This window comes from Protopterus annectens, chromosome 6.part0 (assembly GCF_019279795.1).
Source record: "Protopterus annectens isolate FY-2018-M chromosome 6.part0, PAN1.0, whole genome shotgun sequence".
Classification (NCBI taxonomy): Eukaryota; Metazoa; Chordata; order Ceratodontiformes; family Protopteridae; genus Protopterus; species Protopterus annectens.
Genome location: NC_056737.1, coordinates 631,857,243 through 631,877,707, shown reverse-complemented (window position 1 = coordinate 631,877,707; position 20,465 = coordinate 631,857,243). Strand labels below are relative to the sequence as shown.

At 40.5% G+C, this 20,465-nt stretch overlaps 1 protein-coding gene across 11 annotated transcripts in view; it reads left to right on the top strand.

Annotated features, from left to right (window-relative positions):
* TRIM9 (tripartite motif containing 9) overlaps positions 1 to 20,465 on the top strand; it is a 1,161,212-nt gene that overhangs the window by 396,157 nt on the left and 744,590 nt on the right. For 7 of the 11 annotated variants that reach the window (XM_044074318.1, XM_044074311.1, XM_044074319.1 and 4 more), the window contains exon 2: positions 1,500 to 1,595. In XM_044074318.1, the coding sequence (XP_043930253.1) occupies positions 1,500 to 1,595 (96 nt within the window). Of the gene's footprint in view, positions 1 to 1,499; positions 1,626 to 20,465 lie in introns of all 11 variants that reach the window. The other 4 variants (XM_044074309.1, XM_044074314.1, XM_044074313.1 and 1 more) reach the window with 1 other exon arrangement.

Here is a 20,465-nt window from a genome sequence, read left to right as displayed (position 1 = left end):
AGGGGTCAGCGAGGCTAATGATGGTTCCTTTGTCAGAGTTATTCTTGCTTGGAACATGTCCAGTTGTTTGACTAATTCAAAAACTGGCTTGTTTGAAAGTTGTAATTTACTGGAACTGAAAGAAGATATATTTATTCTTCTGACTGTATTTTTAGAGTTGAGTTCAAAGGAATAATAATCTTTCTTTCCTTTTATGTGTGGCTGTTCATTTCCATTGAAGTTATGTGGAATCCCTAGGGGAAAGGAAAGTAACTCTTTACTCCTCTCTGTAAATCTCAAGAACCTATTGCTACTAAGTTGAACTTTGTGTCTGACAGCAAGATGGTGGCTGAACCTCATGATTACAATACTTGAGTACAAATATTTATGATGTACAGTATCCTACTCTCTATTGCAACAATGTGGTGGCTGGCAAATTGTATTTTTACATCTTCCACATCACACTGTTTAAAGGAACAATGAATATTATCCAAGATTTTTAATCTATATTACAAACATCTGTTTTTTCTTTTGTTGACAACTCATTATAATTTAATTTTATGATTACGGTTACATTTATTTCATGTCAGTTATAATTAATATATTTATGATGTCTGATTTTATTTAAATTATGTGGCAAAAGTGCCACATGATGTTTTTCTTAGTTTATTTAAGAAAGAAGTTTGAAGGTGCTTCTAGATTTGTGCTGAAGAGGCCGTAAGTGCAAAACCATAATCTGTTTGTTACAGTTTTCATTGGGCATCATTGATAGAGTTGGAGCAATATTTTTCCTTTATATTGTGATTGAGGTAGATAGATAGATAGATAGATAGATAGATAGATAGATAGATAGATAGATAGATAGATAGATAGATAGACAGATAGATAGATATGGGTTTGGTACACTTTTATACTCCTTCATTTCCACCAGTGTGCTAAAGTTTCCATGTGTTTTCTTATTTACTAAACTTTCAAGAACTTGAAATATTGTTTTTATATCTTAAGTCCTTGAAAGTGTAATATACAATGAGGTATGGAGACAGAACAGCTGGAATTGGGATCTTTAGAAAAGGGTAGGAGCAAATTACATAGAAAAAATTTGGAACTGTGGGAACAATACATACAGGGGAGGAATGAGGTTTAAAAGAAAGCAGGATTTGAATGAGCTATGTAATGTTGGACTGACAGAGATTGGGTAGATTATAAGTGATGTATAATCCTTGCAACTAAAATTATGTCAGTATGGTCTGTGATGTATAATGATTGCAACTAAGATTGTCAATATGGTTTGTTTTCATTTATATAAATGTATGATTGTCTATGTCATAAGTGATAATTTAATAAAGATGTTTCTTGCTAAAAAAAAGAAGTATGGGGACAGTAATACACTGGTGGTAATGAAAGAGTTATGCTGTCAGACAGTACTAAATGCAACTAGACCATCAGGTTTAAATGAGAGTTTGCCCATAAAACATTTTTTCAAATAAGACCACTGAATGCTTTTTCTTCTTCCTTTGCAGAGTCAGCTGTCCCAGGCCCTTAATGGTCTTTCTGACAGAGCCAAGGAAGCAAAGGAGTTTCTGGTACAGCTGAGGAATATGGTCCAGCAAATCCAGGTAGGACGACCAGCCTCTAGCACTGACAATGTAAGACACAACTGGCAACTTGCTATTTCAAGCTCATTTCATGTGCTGTCTATTCATTCTCTTACTGATGCAAGAGAGAGAGTTCTCATATATAATGCCCATGTCTCTGTTTAGTTAGTCACATGTGTGCTGGGGAGAGGGAAGAATTACACAGATGGTGCCCATCTCTCATTAGTCAGGGAAGATTATTTCTTTTTGTTGTTTGGCAATTCATTATGGAGACTATGGGCCCAGAACAAGTGGCTAGAATTCAAATGTGAGAGATGAGTAAAGATTCTTTCTTGAGGAAAATGGATGGGCTGATATCATACCATGTGTTGGGAATAAACATAGTTAGGCTGGGAAAGAAAAGAGTTTATTCCTCCAGCATAACACTTGCCTGGATGAATCCTATCTCCAGCCAGGTTACATTTCTCCCTCATAAGAAATCTTTTCCACTGAGATGTAGGGGTCTGGGAAACAGGTCAGGTTACTGAATAACTTTAGACTGAATGCCTTTCTGTCAATGTGTAATAGCCAAAAACAACTCTTAATGATCTTTGTTGCTGTAGTTTTCCCCATTGTCATTTGACCTCAGACTTAGAATATATAACCTGGCAGTGTGGGATTGTGGGGTTCTTCCTTAAATTAGATGGAGCAGGGGAGCTTGACCCCTCTGAAAAACTGATGTTGTGGTTGCTGATAGTCATATTTGCCTTTTTATTTTTCAACCAAATAGCATTTGAATACATGTTGTTAGGTGGCTTGCCATGAATCCTGTAACTAAGCTCATGTGACTTGAGGTCAGTGGAAGACAGGACCCCACCCCATAGAACTTTGTGAATTCTCAAAGGAATGTACTGGTGGCTCATTCAGTATTTGACAATTTGTATCCGTTGTATGACTTTATTAACAAGATATTTAAGCTGAATGTGTTCCATTTTATATAACTACACATATAAACCATTATTTTATACTTCATCCATTGTGCTTTTTGCAAAAAAAAAAATTTGCAATAAACAGTTTATATATGAAGTGCTTTGAGTTTTGTATACCATCAGTATTATTCCATCAGGTTTGGGATTAGCAAACTATGGTCCAAGAACAAGAGTACCAAAAACTGTTGAGTCCAAAGCAGTGGATTATTAATACAGAAGTACTGTCCTGGTGAGGTTAGAGTTATGGTGAGATTTATTCCTGAATAGCCAGTTTTGATCTCAATGATGAAGCCCAGCAAACTAAAAGTTCATGCTACTGAAGAGTAAATGTCAACCATAACTTCTACTTCACATCATTAATCCTGTTAAACAGTTAATTTCCATTTCCAGTTTAAGCATTTATGTGGTTAAGTAGCAAGTGTGGTTGAGTGCTGCTTGGTTGTCTCATAATGATTCAGTTAGCTTTTGGTTTTATTGAGTTCTATTGTGGCATCTGCATTACACAAGCAAAAAAGGTACAAGAAAGTAAAGCCTTTGGACGTCTGCGTGTAATATTCATAAAATGAAGTTGTACAGCAACACCGTGACAAGATAGCTGTAGCAATTAATTTAAATTTGTACAGTTCTTAGAAGACAAGAAAAACTTACAGTTTTTAATTTCATACTGTCTTGCAATTCCATTTCTAAAACAGATTAGTTACTTTTTGTATGAGAATTTGCCTCTGCAGTGTAGCTTATATTTATTCCTGGTACACACTCATGGAGGATGTTATAAGGAAGAACTTTTAATGCTATAAGCTTGGTAGCCTAATTCCTTCTGGCTGGTGGGATCATTTTATGCCCTCATTATATAATGGGAATTTTCAGTCTACAAGTTAGAAGACAGTACCTGGAGGGTGTAGTATTCACAGGTACCTCACTGGTTTCCCAGAAATGTATGTATGTTGGAATAAAGTGAGTGGCCATCCTAGTTGGAAGTTGTTAGGGGACACGAGTTAGTGCAGTACGGGTATTTATTTCTGAATTCCAATATTGTTTTCACAGTCTGTCTGGACGGAAGCAGATGTTGCATCAGCACTTCATGTATGGTATATGTAGCAAGCACTTTGCTACAGGGTTTAAAAGCAGAAGACTCTTTTTTTATCTTCAACGTGCTTCCTTTCCCTTTTTTGTACTCCTCAGCTTTGATTTTTTTGAGGAGCACATATCAGGAAAGAACAAAACTGGCTAAAAAAAAAGAGGTAGCACTAGATTAGGGAATGAAGCTAGCATTTTGTTTTTGCTCCTCAGGTTAGAGTTGAAGGGCACCACCAGATCACGTAGCAGAATTGGGAACTAGATGAGCTGGCAATGGCTCTGTGGTTTCTTGTCCTGCCCTACACTTGTGACAAAGCCTTACAGAAGCCATTAGTACTTACCAATTAAACATATACACTCCACCTGCTCTGAACAAGTAGATTTTTGTTATAATTCCAGATTTGCAAATGATGTAATAGGTATACAGAAAGACACGGAAATAGCAGGGGTGTAATTATGTTGTTATTATCAAGAGAAATTGCAATTACTTTTCTGTTAAATTGATTTAAGATATAGTGTGTCAGCTGCTTCATAACTACCAGCAGAATGGATCAGTTAGAAAATTACTGTACCACTACCATCTTGGTTCCCCCTTTTCTTGTTCCTACTCCATTGCAGAACTATATATGATTTATGAATGGTTAAATCTTTTTTGTTTGTACTGCAGAGGTCTGGAACCTATGAATCATCATTTTTTTTTTTCAAAAAACTTTCATACTCAAGGTCCAGTTCTGCACTCCATTTAATCTGAAATTATTCATGTCCTCATACGTTTCAACCTTTAAGCATTACACATCATGGCAATGGCTTTTAAAAATCATAAAACAGAGTCCGAAAGTGGAGCACTTTAGGCTTAGTTCAATTATTTAGTATAGCAAATACCCTTAAACAGTTTTATCTTTATGAAGCTAATCAGTTCATTTAGGAAGAGCAAGGCTAAATCTTAGGGAAAAAAATCATAGAGCTATTTGTAAACCATAGCAGCTGAGAGGCCTTTGTTTCCTGTTCATTCACTCTGTTGCATATTCAGTTGTCTTATAAACATTTCCCTCATTCACGTCAACTGATAGAGCTATAGCATTCCACTGCTGCTGTTGCCTTTTCAGACTATGTGGGCAACTGTCACAGCTATATTTTTAAAATTAATTTTAAAGCAGACCCGTTCTTTGTCAATTGTATCCAACTTCAGTGCATAGGTTGTTGAAGAACATTTTTTTTATTTGCTACTTTCAACCTACAAATCTTACTGAATTAGATACTGGTATTTATTTCTGAATTCCAGTATGGAATTGAATTCCTAATAAAGTTTGGCAATAAACCAAGTTGTCCCGGGACATCTTCATGGGGGGGGTTAGGTTGTGATTAAGGGGAATTAAGTGGGTTGGGATGTGAAAGGGTTAAGTGGAGGCAGGGATGGTTTGGAAGAAATGAAATAGGGATGGGGAGGGGCTTAAGAGGATTAGTCTAGTGTAGCTGGGTTAAGCAAGCACATTTTGGTGTGAACTTGCTATTGTAAGTGTCATGCCCATGATGACTAGTAGGTTACTGTGGAGCAGGTAGGCCTTGAATTTGGGGAAAGAGGTAAAGTTGGTAAATAGCTATGGTCAGTGTGAGGTGGTTGGGGACTGCACATTTGCTGGGTATGAGGTCAGTGTAATTTTGCTTGATAGTTTGCACGGGTAATACTAATTGTGTGGAATGTTGGTAGGTAGTTTAGTTTGTTTGGCTTGGTTTGTGGTGTTGTGTTGTGGTGTGGTAGGTGCCGAGAGCAGTGGTGGTGTGCCTGCTCACTCAAGGCCGAATGTTGAGGGACTTGAACGGTTCATATAGGGCCCCCCCTCATACTCTCTCCTTTATCTTTCTGTTGGAATTAAGCAATGGTGTTAGCATCATAAGGGGCTGTGCATTGATTGATGAGTGCAGATCTATCCCACATGATCATAACTGTTGTGAGCATTATGGCGTTCCTTGGGTGTTGTAGTAGGTTCGACCTTTACTGGACTGCATATATGCCCATCATGCATCATTTCTCACTGGTTTGGTATTGGAGATGCCTAGTGCAATGGGGACACAGTTGTGACAGGCCTGGAGTTCTCACGGAGTACATTTGATCTGGTTCCGTTGGTGGCTTAGTGTTTTGCAGGCAATGCAGGTTTTCACGGGCTATGTTGAGTTGCTTGTTTGCTCCAGGTGGTGGGAGTTAGTCACATGCGCAGTGTCAGCATTAGATTTGTTTAGCTGTTAAACGTTGCATTACATTTGGTTTGGATTTGGATGTACAGTTTCCTGCTTCAGATATGAGTAGGAGGCTTTTTGTTTTGTGGGTGGTTGGGCAGACTGTTTAATGTTCTCCACTATTTAGTGTTTTCCGCATATAATTTATAGTTCGGTTGGTGGGACGATGCAGTGATAAGCTATTGCCACTCAAGCTTTGGTAGGAAATGCTGGGCCCATAAATGGTACAGGTTGGGCTTAAAGCGGCAGTTTGCTGTTTAATTCTTATATTTTATTTACACTTTAGGCTGCATTCAGCCAGGTCGATGGTTGTTGTCAGTGGAGGACTTCTAGCACTTGTTTTGCCTGACAATTGATTAGGGGCATTCCTGTTGCTCAAATATTAAATCCGCACATTTTGCTAGTGACGGAGCAATTCACTCTCACCTGGCACATGCCTAGGGAGACATTAACTCTTGTGGGGGAAAGGAGGTTGGCGCTCTTGCTGCTCGGTTAGCAGGTACAGCTCTTTTGTCTCCTAGCTGCTAGTTAAAAAAAAAATGTATATTTATGCTGATGGCAGCCATTCATCAGTGGGATACCGAAAGTAATTCAGCTTAAATGATTTCGGCTCTGATCACCTTGTTACGGTCCATGTTTCTTAAGAGTACAATCAAAGGAGAAGCTGCTCCTCATGGAGGGCATATTTGTGCGGTTTGGAAGCAGTCATGTTATTCCTTATTGAGCATGGGCAGGTGCAGCTGAAGTTTCTGCTGTTGAATAAAGTGTGATGTGTGATGGGTGATGAGTATTTTGCTTACTTGGTAACTCATGTTCTCACGGATAGGTTAGACTTTGACTTGGGTTGTCTGACATTCTACAGTGGAATGGATTTTGAGTCAGGGTGAGTTGGTTTTCTGTTCGTCGTTGTGAGGACTGCTACAGTGGTGGGGTGGTGTGGACATTCTGAGGTGTTTAGTCACTGGATTGGAGTTCTGCAGTAACTAGGCAGAAGTAGATGACGTGGCAGGCCAGTTGTGTGAGACCTGGATGGATACGCTACTTGCATTGGGAGGCCTTAAAGTGATCCATTTTCCTGGGAGATGGATACTCATATGCATAGTGCTTTAACCTTATGGGGTGGAAGACTTGTTGCTGATGGGTATTTGTTTTAATGTTATTCCTTATAAACTCATGCTAACACAAGCCTGATATGCCAGCCACCTTTTTAGAGCAATTCTTCCATTGTGTCAACAGTTTCTGAGAATTAAGGGGCAGAACCTTAGTGTATAGATGAGTGAGAGCTCTACATGAAACATGCAAGTAACAGCGGGAGAAAGGGAACGTGTGAACAGTGTGGTTTACAGGGGTAGAAGCATGTTTACAGATTATACAGACATGTATTTTATTTAATGTTACAGATAAACCTGGACTTTATGCATGATTAGTAATGGTGGTTTAATTATTATTGGTACTGCTCAAATAAGGATCAGATAACTTTTATTTCATTTGTTCATGAAAATAAAAGCATTTTATGATGTGCGGCCGTAGGTCTGCCTCTGGGTCAAAGTAGGTCTTAGTGGACCATGGGAGTAGGACAGGGTCACAGGTTTTATTATGAGATACTTATGGCTTACTTTTAATGGTTAAAAAATATATAGGCTTGTGGGGGTAGTGTCCCCAGTGGTCAACATATACAATGCTACAAGAAAGCAAATATTTTGGTATTAAAAAATCTGCGTGACTCGTGTCATATTGTTGATCTATTCCTCATAAAATATGGAATTTCCTGGCAATCTGCTGAGTTAATCTGTGGAATTAAGTCACTCAGTATTGACATACATTGGTGTTTCAGATTTTGTATCCTGCAGAAAAATGTATGCATCCAGAAATCCTGTTAATTTAGCAACTTTATAAGTTTATAAGAACAGAGCTGTCCCTATTGTTGGGCCTTTATCCCCCCTATTAGTAATGGGCAGATGTTTTTGAGGTGGCGCTATTTTGTGTCTTTGTCTTCACTTTGGCAGGCTGGGTTTGGAGGGATACGGTTAGAGGTGCCGAACATTGCAAGGGGGCATGGCCGAATGATGGCTCTAGAGGCTTGGTAGACATTTGTAATTGGTGATCCTTCCTGGGCTTGGAGGATGATTTTTACATTGCTGTTTGTGGTGGCGAACAGGATTGACATTTGGGTTCAGGCTTCCATCTTTTAAAAACTATTCTATCAACCTTTTAACTTTGTAAGAGGAATATTTAAACATCTGATTGTATTTTGTTAGTCAGCTCTTATTAGGTGCTGCATTGTGTCCATTTGTTCCACATTATGTTGATTAGTGTGCCTCAGTTGGAGATGGAAGGTTAAGAGCTAGGTAGATAGTTTTACAATATAAGTTATCTTGGCTTATACAGGGCACTAATGAGTTTGGTCTGGAATCACAAGGTTACCCGGGTTGTGGATATCGATTGGTCCCTTCATATGTGGGGTTTAGTTTTAACATACTCAACTGGTAGTTAAATTTATCTTTGTTATTTGATAGGGTCATGGCAAACATAGCTTCAGTTTTGGCTGCTTTGTCATAGATGTGAGTGGTGGTGGTACATTTCTTCCCGGGTTGGAAGGATAGGTTGTCCTTGAAGATGTCTTGGAATGTGGGTGATGTATTTTGGATGATTTACATGTCTTTTCTTTCTTGCAGATGGGGTATCTGAACGCTGCAGCTGTATTTGGAATAGGTGGGTATAAGGTGGAGCCTTCTCTTTACATATTAGAGGGTTTACTTTTGTCCTTTTCTTTGTAGATGGTGGTTTGCTGAGTACCAGTTGTGGCAATACACAGTGAATTTGCCAATGATGGAAGCAGTGGTGAGCGAGGAGGTTACACATGGGGTGCACAAGTGGGCAACAGTTCCTGACGGAAATTGCTGAAGTGCAGAAGGCATCATGTGGTGACTTGAAAAGAGGATTTCAAAGGTGATGTTTTGATGGGCTGGATGTTCTTGCCATTTGAATGGGGCTCTAGGTGGGTCTGAGTATTACCTTAATAAGGAATGTTAGACCTCTGTGTTTAATTAGTGGGAGCTGATTATTGGGCTGGGATTTGGGGCAAGTAAGGAAAAGGTAGGTAGGGGTGCTGAGGAGTGTGGGGATCCCTTGGGATGAGTAGAGTCACGACATTCATAGGAGCATGGGAACTTATTAGGCTGCAGCCCTATGGCTCTTGCAAGCCAGTGAAGTTCAATCCTTGCTTTCTTGGAACCTTGGGTGGTTGCATTCACTCATCCAGTTTGAACCATAGGTGGGGGAAGGGACAATGAGTTTGTTCCTAATGGGTGGTATCTTTGGGGTGACAAATTTGTCCCTTGAGTAGGTAATGTTAATGTAACATACCAGGTTAAGGTTTTACAGAATAGCACAAGGATCATTTCACTTGGGGTTTGGTTGACATTGGCAGATAGGGTTTTAAGAAGCATGGTAGGTAGGTGGCTGTGGGGGTAGTTTTATAAACTGGGTGCATTGTTACAGGGAGTTAGAAGGTTTAAAAGACACTTGGTTGCAGGATAAGGCAGCTGTAGGACAGGTCTTAATTACCTACTAGTGGTATAGGTAACATTAAGAAAGATAGCTTTTGAGGGGAAAGGCCAGGGACAAATGGGGCTTAAGAATGGTTTGGTAATGAGTGAATTCAGGGTGTTTATGTCTGGGCAAGTAGAGTATTTCATGGCTGAGCATAGGCGAGTTTTCAGGAGCTAGGTCAAGGGGTGCTGGTTTTCTGACATCTAAGGTTAGGACATTAAAGTTTTGGGGTTAGGCTATTCCCTACGGTAATTGAGTTGTTGCACATCCATAACTGGGTAGTTGGGGGGCTAAGGTGATATGCTACAGCTGATGGGATCTTGGGTGTGAGTCTTGAAACTAGTTGTTTTGACTGGGTGTCGATTTGAGCTCAAGAGTTTATAATCTGTGGTTTTGTTTTGGTTATAGGTGGTCAATCCATTCAGGTTGAGCCAGGATTTCAGCTTTGAAGAAAGCGGGCTAAAAGGTTATGTATTTTATTGGTGTGGATGGTACAGTGGGGTCATGGTAATTCTAATTTAGTTAGTTTCATTAGGGTGTGTTTCAGTGATGGTATGGCAAGGTGGGTTTATGATGGGTCTCTAAGGTGCTTTACAGATGACTGGGTATACTGAATGATGTTTGGCTTGACCCTTCCCTTTATAGGAAGTAGTGGGTTGTGCAAGTTTGGGTAGAAGGTAGGGGGAACAGCCTGGTCAGGCTGGTTGGTGGAGAAGAGAGATAGGCTTGCCCTCTTCTGTTCCCCCTCTGGTGTCTGGGAAAGGAAAATGAGCAGCTGGCAGAAGCTTGCTGAATAGATAAGTAAGCTGAGGTAAGGATGCTGCTTATTTGGTGGAAGGTAATTCAATGAATGGTGTATGAAGTGAGATGGGGACGCTGCTTCATAAGTAAAGTAAGTGAGCAGAGGTTTGGACCCTGCTTGTTGGGCAGGGTGAGTAGGTACACTGCCCTGATTAACATTACAAGGAAGTTGATTCATAAGTAAAGTAAGCGAGCAGAGGTATGGACGCTGCTTACTGGGCAGGGTGAGTAGGTACGCTGCCCTGATTAACATTACAAGGATGTTATGCTGTGTTTAGAACCAATTGTATTATGAATAGTTGTAATTAATGAATTTGGTGAACAAAGCTATGTTATGGAAATTTAATAAAGGTCGTCAAATGTCATTTGGTGTGATGTGTTTATTGAGGGGACCGGGACAATATTGCTTTTGCAGTCTCTCTGGACAGAAGCAGCCATTGCTTCCATCTTTTAAGAATATTGTTACTTAGCGTACAGGTGGTACTTTTATAACACAGATCAGTTATTGACCCTTTCTGGCACAGCATAATCATATTCCACATCAGAAGTATCTCTAACTCTTTTCATATTTCTGTTCAAAGTAAACTCAGCGTTACCTTTTCTCATAAATTCCTCTTTTCACTTCATACACACACACACACACACACACACACACACACACACACACACACACACACACACACACGAGCATACTTGCATACACACATACACACACAAGAAGGTGCTCAAAGTTTCATTGAAACTTAGCTTAAATACAAATGAAATTCTTTAGTAATAACCCATGATTGGGTGTGAGTATCGCAGGATTTGCCCACAGTTGGTGTGGTTTAATCACAAAGGTAAAGCCGGGGTGATTTAAAAAACTGGCCCTAACTTTTGCAAATTAGTAGAAATATTAAAAGTAGAAAGGCAGTTCAGTAAACCTTTCAAAAATGTGTCACCACAATCCAACAAGAAATAAGAGTAAGGTTAAAAGATCTGCCTGCTTTCAGTCACAAAATATTTATACGTTTTTGTTCCTCATTTTTGTTTAGAAAGCCAAGCATTATGTCATTTTCTTGCCACAGAAAAATAGATGTGATTACATTACATCAACTCACATTAGTTGCCTTGCTACAGAAAAAGTAACTAAACAGTTTTTGCCACATTTAATGGAAAAGTTTTTCAGGAAAAAGGACTTAAGCAGATAAACCTTTTAATGCACTTGGAAAAGAATAAACTTAACAGTAAACAAGACCTTGCATACATCCGTTAACATTTTGCATATTGATGCCTCCATCCTTTTGAAGTTCACTTTCTTGTATTTTCCTGAAGTATGAAATTATATTTTATGTTTGAATTGCCAGTTTCATGCATTTCTCTTCCTTTCATCACTTTTCTGACATTTATAGAGAAAAGGTCACAAAGGTACACACATTTTATAGATACACTGTGTCACTAGTATAAAGTGAGAAAGAGAGAGAAATACATTACTTCTGTAAATCAGTTTTCTTTAACCTAACATTAACCCTGGCATCACATAGGGCAGCACCAAAATGTAACATAAACTCGTGTATTCATCAGCCATTGCTCTCAAGATTAAACACTTTTTGATAAACAAGCTCATTGAAGTAAATGCAAAAGTCCAACAAAGCCAGCTAACATCCAAAACCATAAGGAAAATCAGTTTGTTAATCAACATTACAATATCTAAACTTAAAAGGGAAGGATGAAAGCTAGTAATCAACAGACAGAAGTATCTGTATGTGAGGTCTTATTAGCTCAGTCAGGCATTTAACTTGCTTTGATTCTTAACAAGTGTAGTTTACTGTCTCTCCATCATTCAAAGTCTGTTACAACAATGTAAATTTAAATACATGCATTAACCATTGCTGTCAAGATTAAACATTGTTAATTAAAGAAATCCAATGTAGTACCTGTAAAAATCCAAGCCCATATAGTACAATCGACTAAAGCTCAATATCACAGAAAAGATCCATTTGTTATTTAAAACCACAGCCTCATGCCACAAAAGCAATAACTGGAGCAGAAGGACCAAGAAACTAGAACTATTACCTGAAAATACAAGAGTTAACTATTCAAATTTGTTTTACTCATGGCAAAAGAGGTTTTCTGCTTTCCACTGTTCATTTATCAAAAAGAGGAAAAATATAGAAATTGCTTATTTTGCTGCCTATAGCTCTCTGCAGTTGCTAATTCTTTAGGTATATTTCCCAACTGCACATTTTCTGCAGTATCAGTTTGATTTTTGCCACTATATCAACCAGTGTATAAAATGTTACTGACCCCCTTGGAAATTCATCTTTAGTTGTGCGGGATATAAAAGCTAAATTTGTTTTATTTTGTCATCACTGTTTGATGGTTGCTTGAAAGCTGGCGCTCAGATTCTACTTTATGATGAATATTTACAGCCACGCAGAACTCTGGTGTCTCTTTCTGAATGTCACCAATTTTCCCGGGACCATATTTTAGAAAGAACCTTCTCTTTTAGGCTACATGATTAGACATGCATGAAAAGCAATCTATGGATCCTTGCCCTTAGATGATTTTAGAAAAAAAACACATGCAAGCGCTCCCTATAAAACTTTCCTTGGCAGATATTCCACACAATTCAGCTAGCTAGATGGCTGGTCAATGTACTCTGCATATAAATGATTAGGAAACTGTTTATGCACACGTAACATACTAGTGCTGCTGATAGAGTTTCATAGTGTGTGTTTCTGTGTCTATGTGTCTTTTTGTCTGGATTTCTGTCTTATATTTTTGGTCTTTTTCTCATAAAAGTTGTGGTTTTCTGACAAATCATTGAGGACTGAATTCATTTAATGACAGATTTTTGCATTTTATACTTCATATCCTTCATAAAAATGCATTCTAATGCAAAACCTGTGATTGTAGAAACTTTCTAAGTTTATAACGCTAATATTTAAAATCTGTCTTTGAAGAACCTTTGCCCCCCGCCAAAGTTTTGGCTTTGTCCAGAATTCTTGCTCTAAGAAGTTGAGACGAATGAAGTATAGCTTCATAGGTTCATAGGAGGTTACTAGGCTATTGGCCCTAGGGTCTTTATAAGCCTAGCCACGTTATACCCTTGTTCCCTTACTGACCAAGTTGTATGGTCTATATTTGCATTGCGAGTCTTTGATCAGCACTGACTGCCCTAATCCAAGAGGGACATAGGTGACACCCCCAGAGTAAATTTACAGTCTCCCATCCAGTTGTGTAAGTTATGCTTAAATAGAGTCATCGAGGAGCTCTGTTTTACGTGAATTAGGAGTTTATCGCAGAGGAGTCACAATCTCTAGGAGACATATCTGTCTCTCCAGCATGTCCTGTTAATGTTGCAGGCTAGGTTAAGATCCCTAGAGCAAGTGAATCTTATCCAATTTGACTTGCAGATGGGCAGTATTTCCATTAGGGCAGGGTCCAAGGCTGTTCTGTAGGCCAGGCACAAGTCGCCTCTCAGCAGCCTATCAGATACAGAGTACAGTGACAGGGTCTTCAGTCTGTCCGTGTAGGTCATGTGTTGAAGACCTTGAATTTTCTTGGTGAGACCTCCTCTGAGGTCTCTGCAGCTGTTGCATGTGGCTGGTGAGGTACGCACAGAAGGGAATGTTGTACTCTATTAGACTTCTGATAAGGGATGAGTACAGGGGAATTATAACATCCTTAGCTCTGAATGTGATGCCGTTACTTATGAGATGTGCAATGTAGAAGACCTTCCTTACCACTGTGGACACATGGTGGTCAAAGTTAAGGTTGCTATCAAACTGTTTTCCCAAATCTGTCAGCACAGTTTGAGCTAAGGGGGGTATTGTTGATATTGTAATTTGCAGGGACTTCCCCTTTGCCAAAAGGGATGATAACATATTTTTCTGCATTTAGTTTAAGTCCATGGCTTTGGCACTGATCATTTGTCTGTGTAATAGCTTTCTTATTATGTCATCATCGATGCGGGACTTGGCAAACCTGGTAAGCCACAGGCCATCTATTTTTGCCTGGACTTCTGAGAAATAGATTCCAAACAGTAGGGGGCCCAGCACAGATCCTTGTGGTACATCACTGGTAACTGGTCTGCCGGTAGAGGTGGAATCCCCAACTTTGACTGTATGCATTCTGTTAGTGAGCCAGTTGTCTACCCATCAAGTGACATATGGGTTAATTCCCAGCTGGGTGAGTTTTTCAATGGTGCCTGAGTGGGGAATTGTGTCAAAAGCCTTGGCTAAGTTAAGATAGACTGTATGTACAGTATTGCCTTCATCCAGGGCTTTGGTGTCATTCTCAAAGAAGTCCACCAGGTTTAATAAGCATGAGCTACCCTTAACGAAGCCAAATTGGGTCAGATCAAGAGTTTCAAGGTCACCTATGTCATTGTTGATAAGGTCCATGATGATTCTCCTCATGGTCTTTCAGATAAGGCTGGTTAGGCTTATGGGTCTATAGTTCCCAGGGTCAGTTGATAGATCCCCTTTGTGCAAGAGAATTACTGTTGCTGTTTTCCATTCTGCTGGGACAAAGCCAGTACTTAGACTATGGTTGAAGAGAGTACCAAGTGGTTCCTGTAGGTCCTGTTTTAGACCATTTAGTAGGCAGCCTGGGATGTTATCTGGTCTCATAGAGTCTGCGTTTTTGGCCGTGAAGGGTGCAGTTATGACTTGCTCTTTGGAGATACTATGTAGAAGACTGGTGACAGGTATGCTTTGGGGTATGTCTGATGGGGACGGGGGGGTGAAGTTTGTGCTAATTCTGTCTGCTAGCAGGTTGGCGATGCCCCTCCTGGTCATTATGAATGGTACTATCCACTACTAGTTTGGCACAAAGCTTGGCCTTCCCTTTTAACTTTCCGACATAACTAAAGAATGTCTTGTGATTATCCTTAGCAAGAGATGCTAGTTTAGCTTTGTAATTGGCTTTAGAGGACTTTACAAGATATCTAATTTGCTTGTTCAAGCTGTGAATGGTGTCCTTCCTCTACTGAGTCAGTTCCCTCTTGTTCTTGGACATTAGTTTCTTCCGCTTGTTGTATAACCTGTTTATGTTTGATGCAAACCAGGGTGGCTTTTTTTTTGTGAGGAACTAGTTTTGATCTGTTCAGGTACAGATGAATCTATACATTTGCACAGGTGTTTCTACAGCACATTTATGTACACTTCTGCATAGAAGTCATTGTTGACAGTGGTAGCAGGGATGTTGAACCTATTTATGCCATCACTTAGGAGGCTATAGTTTCTTTGGAGACATTCTTCATCCTTTTTGCTCTGGGGGTGGGAGGTGGGCAGGTATCATCATTACTTTAAATGAGACTGATTTATGATCAGGCCTTACCGGGAGGAAAACACGCAGGGGGCATTGCAGAGACCTCCTATATTGGTGAATACTAAGTCTAGGACATTTCAGCCCCTTGTGAGGGTACAAACTATCTCCAGAGCATTTGTATTAACAAAGTATAGGAACATTAGGTTGAGTGTGTTTGTGCTCATATATGACTCCCAATCAATGGAAGGATAGTTGAAATCACCCATGAGCAAGGTGCTTGGCTGTTTACTGAGTGACTCAAGTAGGTCCAGGTAGGTAGAGTGGTTCTCATGTTTCATGGTCGGGGACCTATAGGTAACAATGATATGGAAGGGGGTTTTACCTACAGTTAGTTGGACTTGGAGGGGGTCGTACTGTTTGACCAGTCTTGATGTGTATTTGTCTTTCATGAAGATGGATACACCTCCGCCTTTGGTGTTTTCACACTTATTTTGAGGTCTGAACATCTGGAAGGCATTCTAATGTTGCTTTGTTGGAGTGCTCTCTGCAGCCTTGAATCATGCCTCAGTGACTGCACAGACATCGGTATCTTCCAAGGTAAGGAGTGCTTCCAGTCAGTGCAGCTTCTGATTTAGACTCCTAGCATTAAGCAGCATAACCTTGAGTTTGTCTCTAGTGGATTTTATTTACGTTGGGAATTTAGTTGTTATGACGTTGCCTAAATAGACACTATGGGGGAGGCAAGTACCTTTGCCAGGAACCAAAAGCCAAGAGGTGACAGGTGAAGATCATCTCTGGCAAAGCTGCATGGTCTGTCAACCATATCTTCCCAGGCTGATAAATACTGGATCAACCTGGAATGACACCAGAAGCTAAGCCAATTGTTGAAGTCAGTCATTTTTCACTTATATTGTGGCATCATTTTGGGTGAAGGTAGAATGCTGCTTAGGGCTAGGGACATACTTGCCTGGGATACATAATCTGAGAGCACAGTCATGTCTCTCTTCATATAGTCACTGCAGTGAGATATGTCTCAAGTCATTCACTCCAACATCAACTATGACAAAGTCATAACAGTAATTGTTGTTCAGAGATTTGAGTGCATGTGTGATCTGATGGATTCTGGCACCTGACAGGCAGCTGACTGTGACCTTCTCCTTGTCCAGCCTGACGAGGGGGACATCTGTGGTTCTCACTATGAAGTTGCCTATGACTAAGACATTTAGTTTTGAGGTGTTTGGCCTAATGGTTTATTGGATGAGACACTGTTGTGTGCATTATTATGTGTTGTAGTTTACTGTTCCATTTAGACTTTTTACAGCATACAGGATTATAATCAGGTCTTCAGTCATACCCATGTTGTAGAGCCATAACTAGAGTGGGGCAAATAGAGCAGGTGTCCCAAGTGCAAGCTGTTAGGGGGTGTGATCTGCAGGTGGCAAGGGGGGGGTGCAGCTGCAATACCAGCATGTATTATTGAAGCTGCAGGGATATCAAGGTGTCATAAATGAATGCTGATATAGCATGCTTACTTGTAGCAAAGTTACATGTACTGTATGTGTTAGTAACTGTAACGAGGTGCTTATTTTACTCTTAAAGTTGCAGCCAGCAGTCTTGCTTCGATTGCAGAAGATCAGAAGAATTTTTTTTAATCCTCAGTCTTGTAAGGAAGAACATTTTGGGTTGAGGAGGTCTAATCTGGAGAACTCCCAAGGGTGCCTGAAGAGCTAGCTATGGGACTGCCATATTTTTATGTGATTCTGAAACCATTTTCAAGAAATTAAACTTATGAGTGAAGTTTGAGGGTAAATTTCTTGATATCTATTTCAGTGACACAAAACAAAGGGTTTTGACACCCAACTGTCATCCTCTGTAATATAGGAAGAATTTTGGTGTCCTTTTGTGACAATGTCAGTGAAAAAAAAAATAAGGCAAAAGGTAAATGGCAATGCAATTTGTGAAATGACTTGTAAAACTGTTATTGATTAGAAGTCATCCCAGGAACCCCACTCGGCCTTCCTGAGAACACTGGAAAATATGAAGGTCTCTCCAAACACCATTATATTGGGCGACTTCAACTACCCAAACATAGACTGGGAGCATTACTCTAGCTCCAACACCCTAGCCCAAAGGTTCCTAGATTTTATAAACTCAAATGCTATGGAACAACCTGTTACCACTCCCACAAGAGGGGAAAACATACTGGACCTGATCATCACCAACATGGGGACTCTATGCTCCAGACCAGAAGTGTATCCCTCACTGGTAAGATCAGACCATAAACTAATCTCACTGGATATTCACATCCCAACCCCACCCCCTGCCCAGAAAACCACAGTGAAAAACTTCTCTAAAGCAAATTTCACACTCCTCAAAACCGAGGTGGAATCCTTCAAAGCCCCGGGCCTGTGGAAAATACGGCCCAGACTGCAGAATCCTTTATAAATGCATTCTATGAACACCTTCAGGAATGCATGGATCATGCAATCCCAAATAAAACCAAGACCCAATCCTCCAAAGGCAAACGTCCTGTCTGGTGGACCCCAGCCATAAACAAACTATACAATAGAAGGAGGAAGCTACTACATGATAGAGCAAAATCTCAAAAAGGGAAGGCATCTCTGATCAGTATTAGCAAAAAACTACGGGCACTCATAGAATCGTCTAAGGCCAGCTTCAAGAGAAAAATTGCACAGGACAGTAAGGCTTTCTTTAGTTATGTTAGGAACCTGGGTGGGAATTCCCAGATATGCTCAGAATTAGTCCAAAATGACAAAAAATACACCAAACCCACAGACATTGCCAACATCCTAGCTGACAGGTTCAGCGCAAACTTCTCCCCTCTCCCCACCAAAAGGGCAAATATCTATCCCAGCAGAGTGCTGCCCGCCTGACATCTCAGATGCTCAGGTAAGAGCCGCCCTCTCCAAAGCAAAAAACACAGCATCAATGGGACCAGACGGTGTCCTGGGCTGCGTCCTACATGAACTTCAAGAAGAGCTAAACCCAAACATAAAACTACTGTTCAATCTCAGCCTTACTACAGGATATGTACCCAAAGAGTGGCGTACAGCAACAGTGGTCCCTCTCCACAAAGGTGGTGCCTCAACAGATCCTGGAAACTATTGCCCCATAAGCCTGACTAGCTTGGTCTGCAAAGCTATGGAAAGGATCATCATGGACCTCATAAATAAAGATATTGGGGACCTACAGACACTGGATCCTACCCAGTTCGGCTTTGTTAAGGGCAGATCCTGCCTCTTAAACCTGGTCGATTTCTTTGAAACAGTCACCAAGGCCATTGATGAGGGGAAGGTGGTCCACACAGCCTACCTGGACCTTGCAAAACCTTTGATACAATACCCCACTCGGGCATTATAGATAAGCTCACCAGCTTAAATATAAACCCCTATGTCACTAGATGGGTTGCAAACTGGCTCAAGGACAGAACCCACATGGTTACAATTGCTGGAGCCATGTCAGACTCCAAACCAGTTACAAGTGGCATCCCACAAGGCTCAGTCCTGGGACCTCTCTTGTTTGGTATATATTTCTCGGAGGTACAGGCCAACACAGAAGGACTGTGGCTGACCAAGTTCGCAGATGACTGCAAACTGGGCACCATAATCGACTCTCCAGCCGACACAAGCATCCTCCAAAAGGGCCTCATAGAAACAGACAACTGGTGCCAGAGCCATGGCCTCAAGCTAAATGCCAAAAAGTGTATAGTCATCCCCTTTGGCAAAAACAAAGTGCCCACAAATTACCACATAGGTGGTAATCCATTAAGTACAGAAAAAGTAATTAGGGACCTGGGGACCCAAGTTGATAGCAATCTCTTATTTGACAACCACGTGGCCAAAGTGGTTAGAAAAACATTTTATATAGCCCACCTAATCATGAAGGGATTCACATCTAGATCAGGGGAGGTCATCGTGCCTCTTTACTCATCCCTCATCAGGCCCATAATTGAGTACAATGCCCCTTTTGGGATGTACCTTACCAGACACCTGCAGCAACTGGAAAGACCCTAAAAGTACCTCACCAAGAGGATCATAGGGCTCAAACAGATGCCATATGATGCCCGGTTAAAGAAACTCTAGCTCTACTCAGTGGCATACTGCCTGCTCAGAGGCGATCTGTGCCTGACGTATAAAGCCATGTCCAACCCGGAATTAATGGACATGCTGCACCTCAGAAAATCCAAATCCCATCGAGCTACACGCTCAAGAGACTTGAACCTCAGCACTGAAATAAATAGGATATGCTGGAGGGACAGATTCATAACCCAAAGGCTCCCTTCACTCTGGAATAAAATCCCAGTCCAGGTTAGGCAAAGTCCGTCATTGACTCTCTTCAAGAGGAATCTTGATGAGTGGAAGGGAGATCATAGGTTTACCCCAGGTATCACTTCTGTGTCACTGTTAGACAGAGGCACAGTATACTAACCTCGAAAAAGGGCATAGCAAAATTAATTTAAAATGGGTGGCGAAAGCCAAACACACTCTGGCTAGGCTTATAAATGCCCTAGGGCAGATAGCTTAGTATGAACCTATTAACCTATGACCCTAAGTGCACTTCACTTCTGACAGCCAGATGTGTGGCAGTGTTAAGCAACAATATGCTATAACTATACTAGCCATCTTCCAAATTGTCCACAAATGTACAGGCAGTCAGCGCACGAGCATGTGTGTGTGTGCATTGATTGACTGGCTTCCCATCCATCTGCCTGATGACTAAGGCTTTGACCTCCACTATTATCCTCAGTTAGATAATTGTTATTATGTAACACATGTTAATTGTTAAGATGGTATTGATATGTACACAATAGTTTGCTAAATTTGGGGTAAGCCTGGCTAGACTTAAAATGGCTCTTGAGCCAATAGCCTAGTAATCACCTACGAACCTATAATGCTGATACCGGAGGAAAAATAAAGGAACACACATTACACATGGGTACACTTTAGCGCTTCTGTCAATGTGCTCTGTTCAGACACTCTTC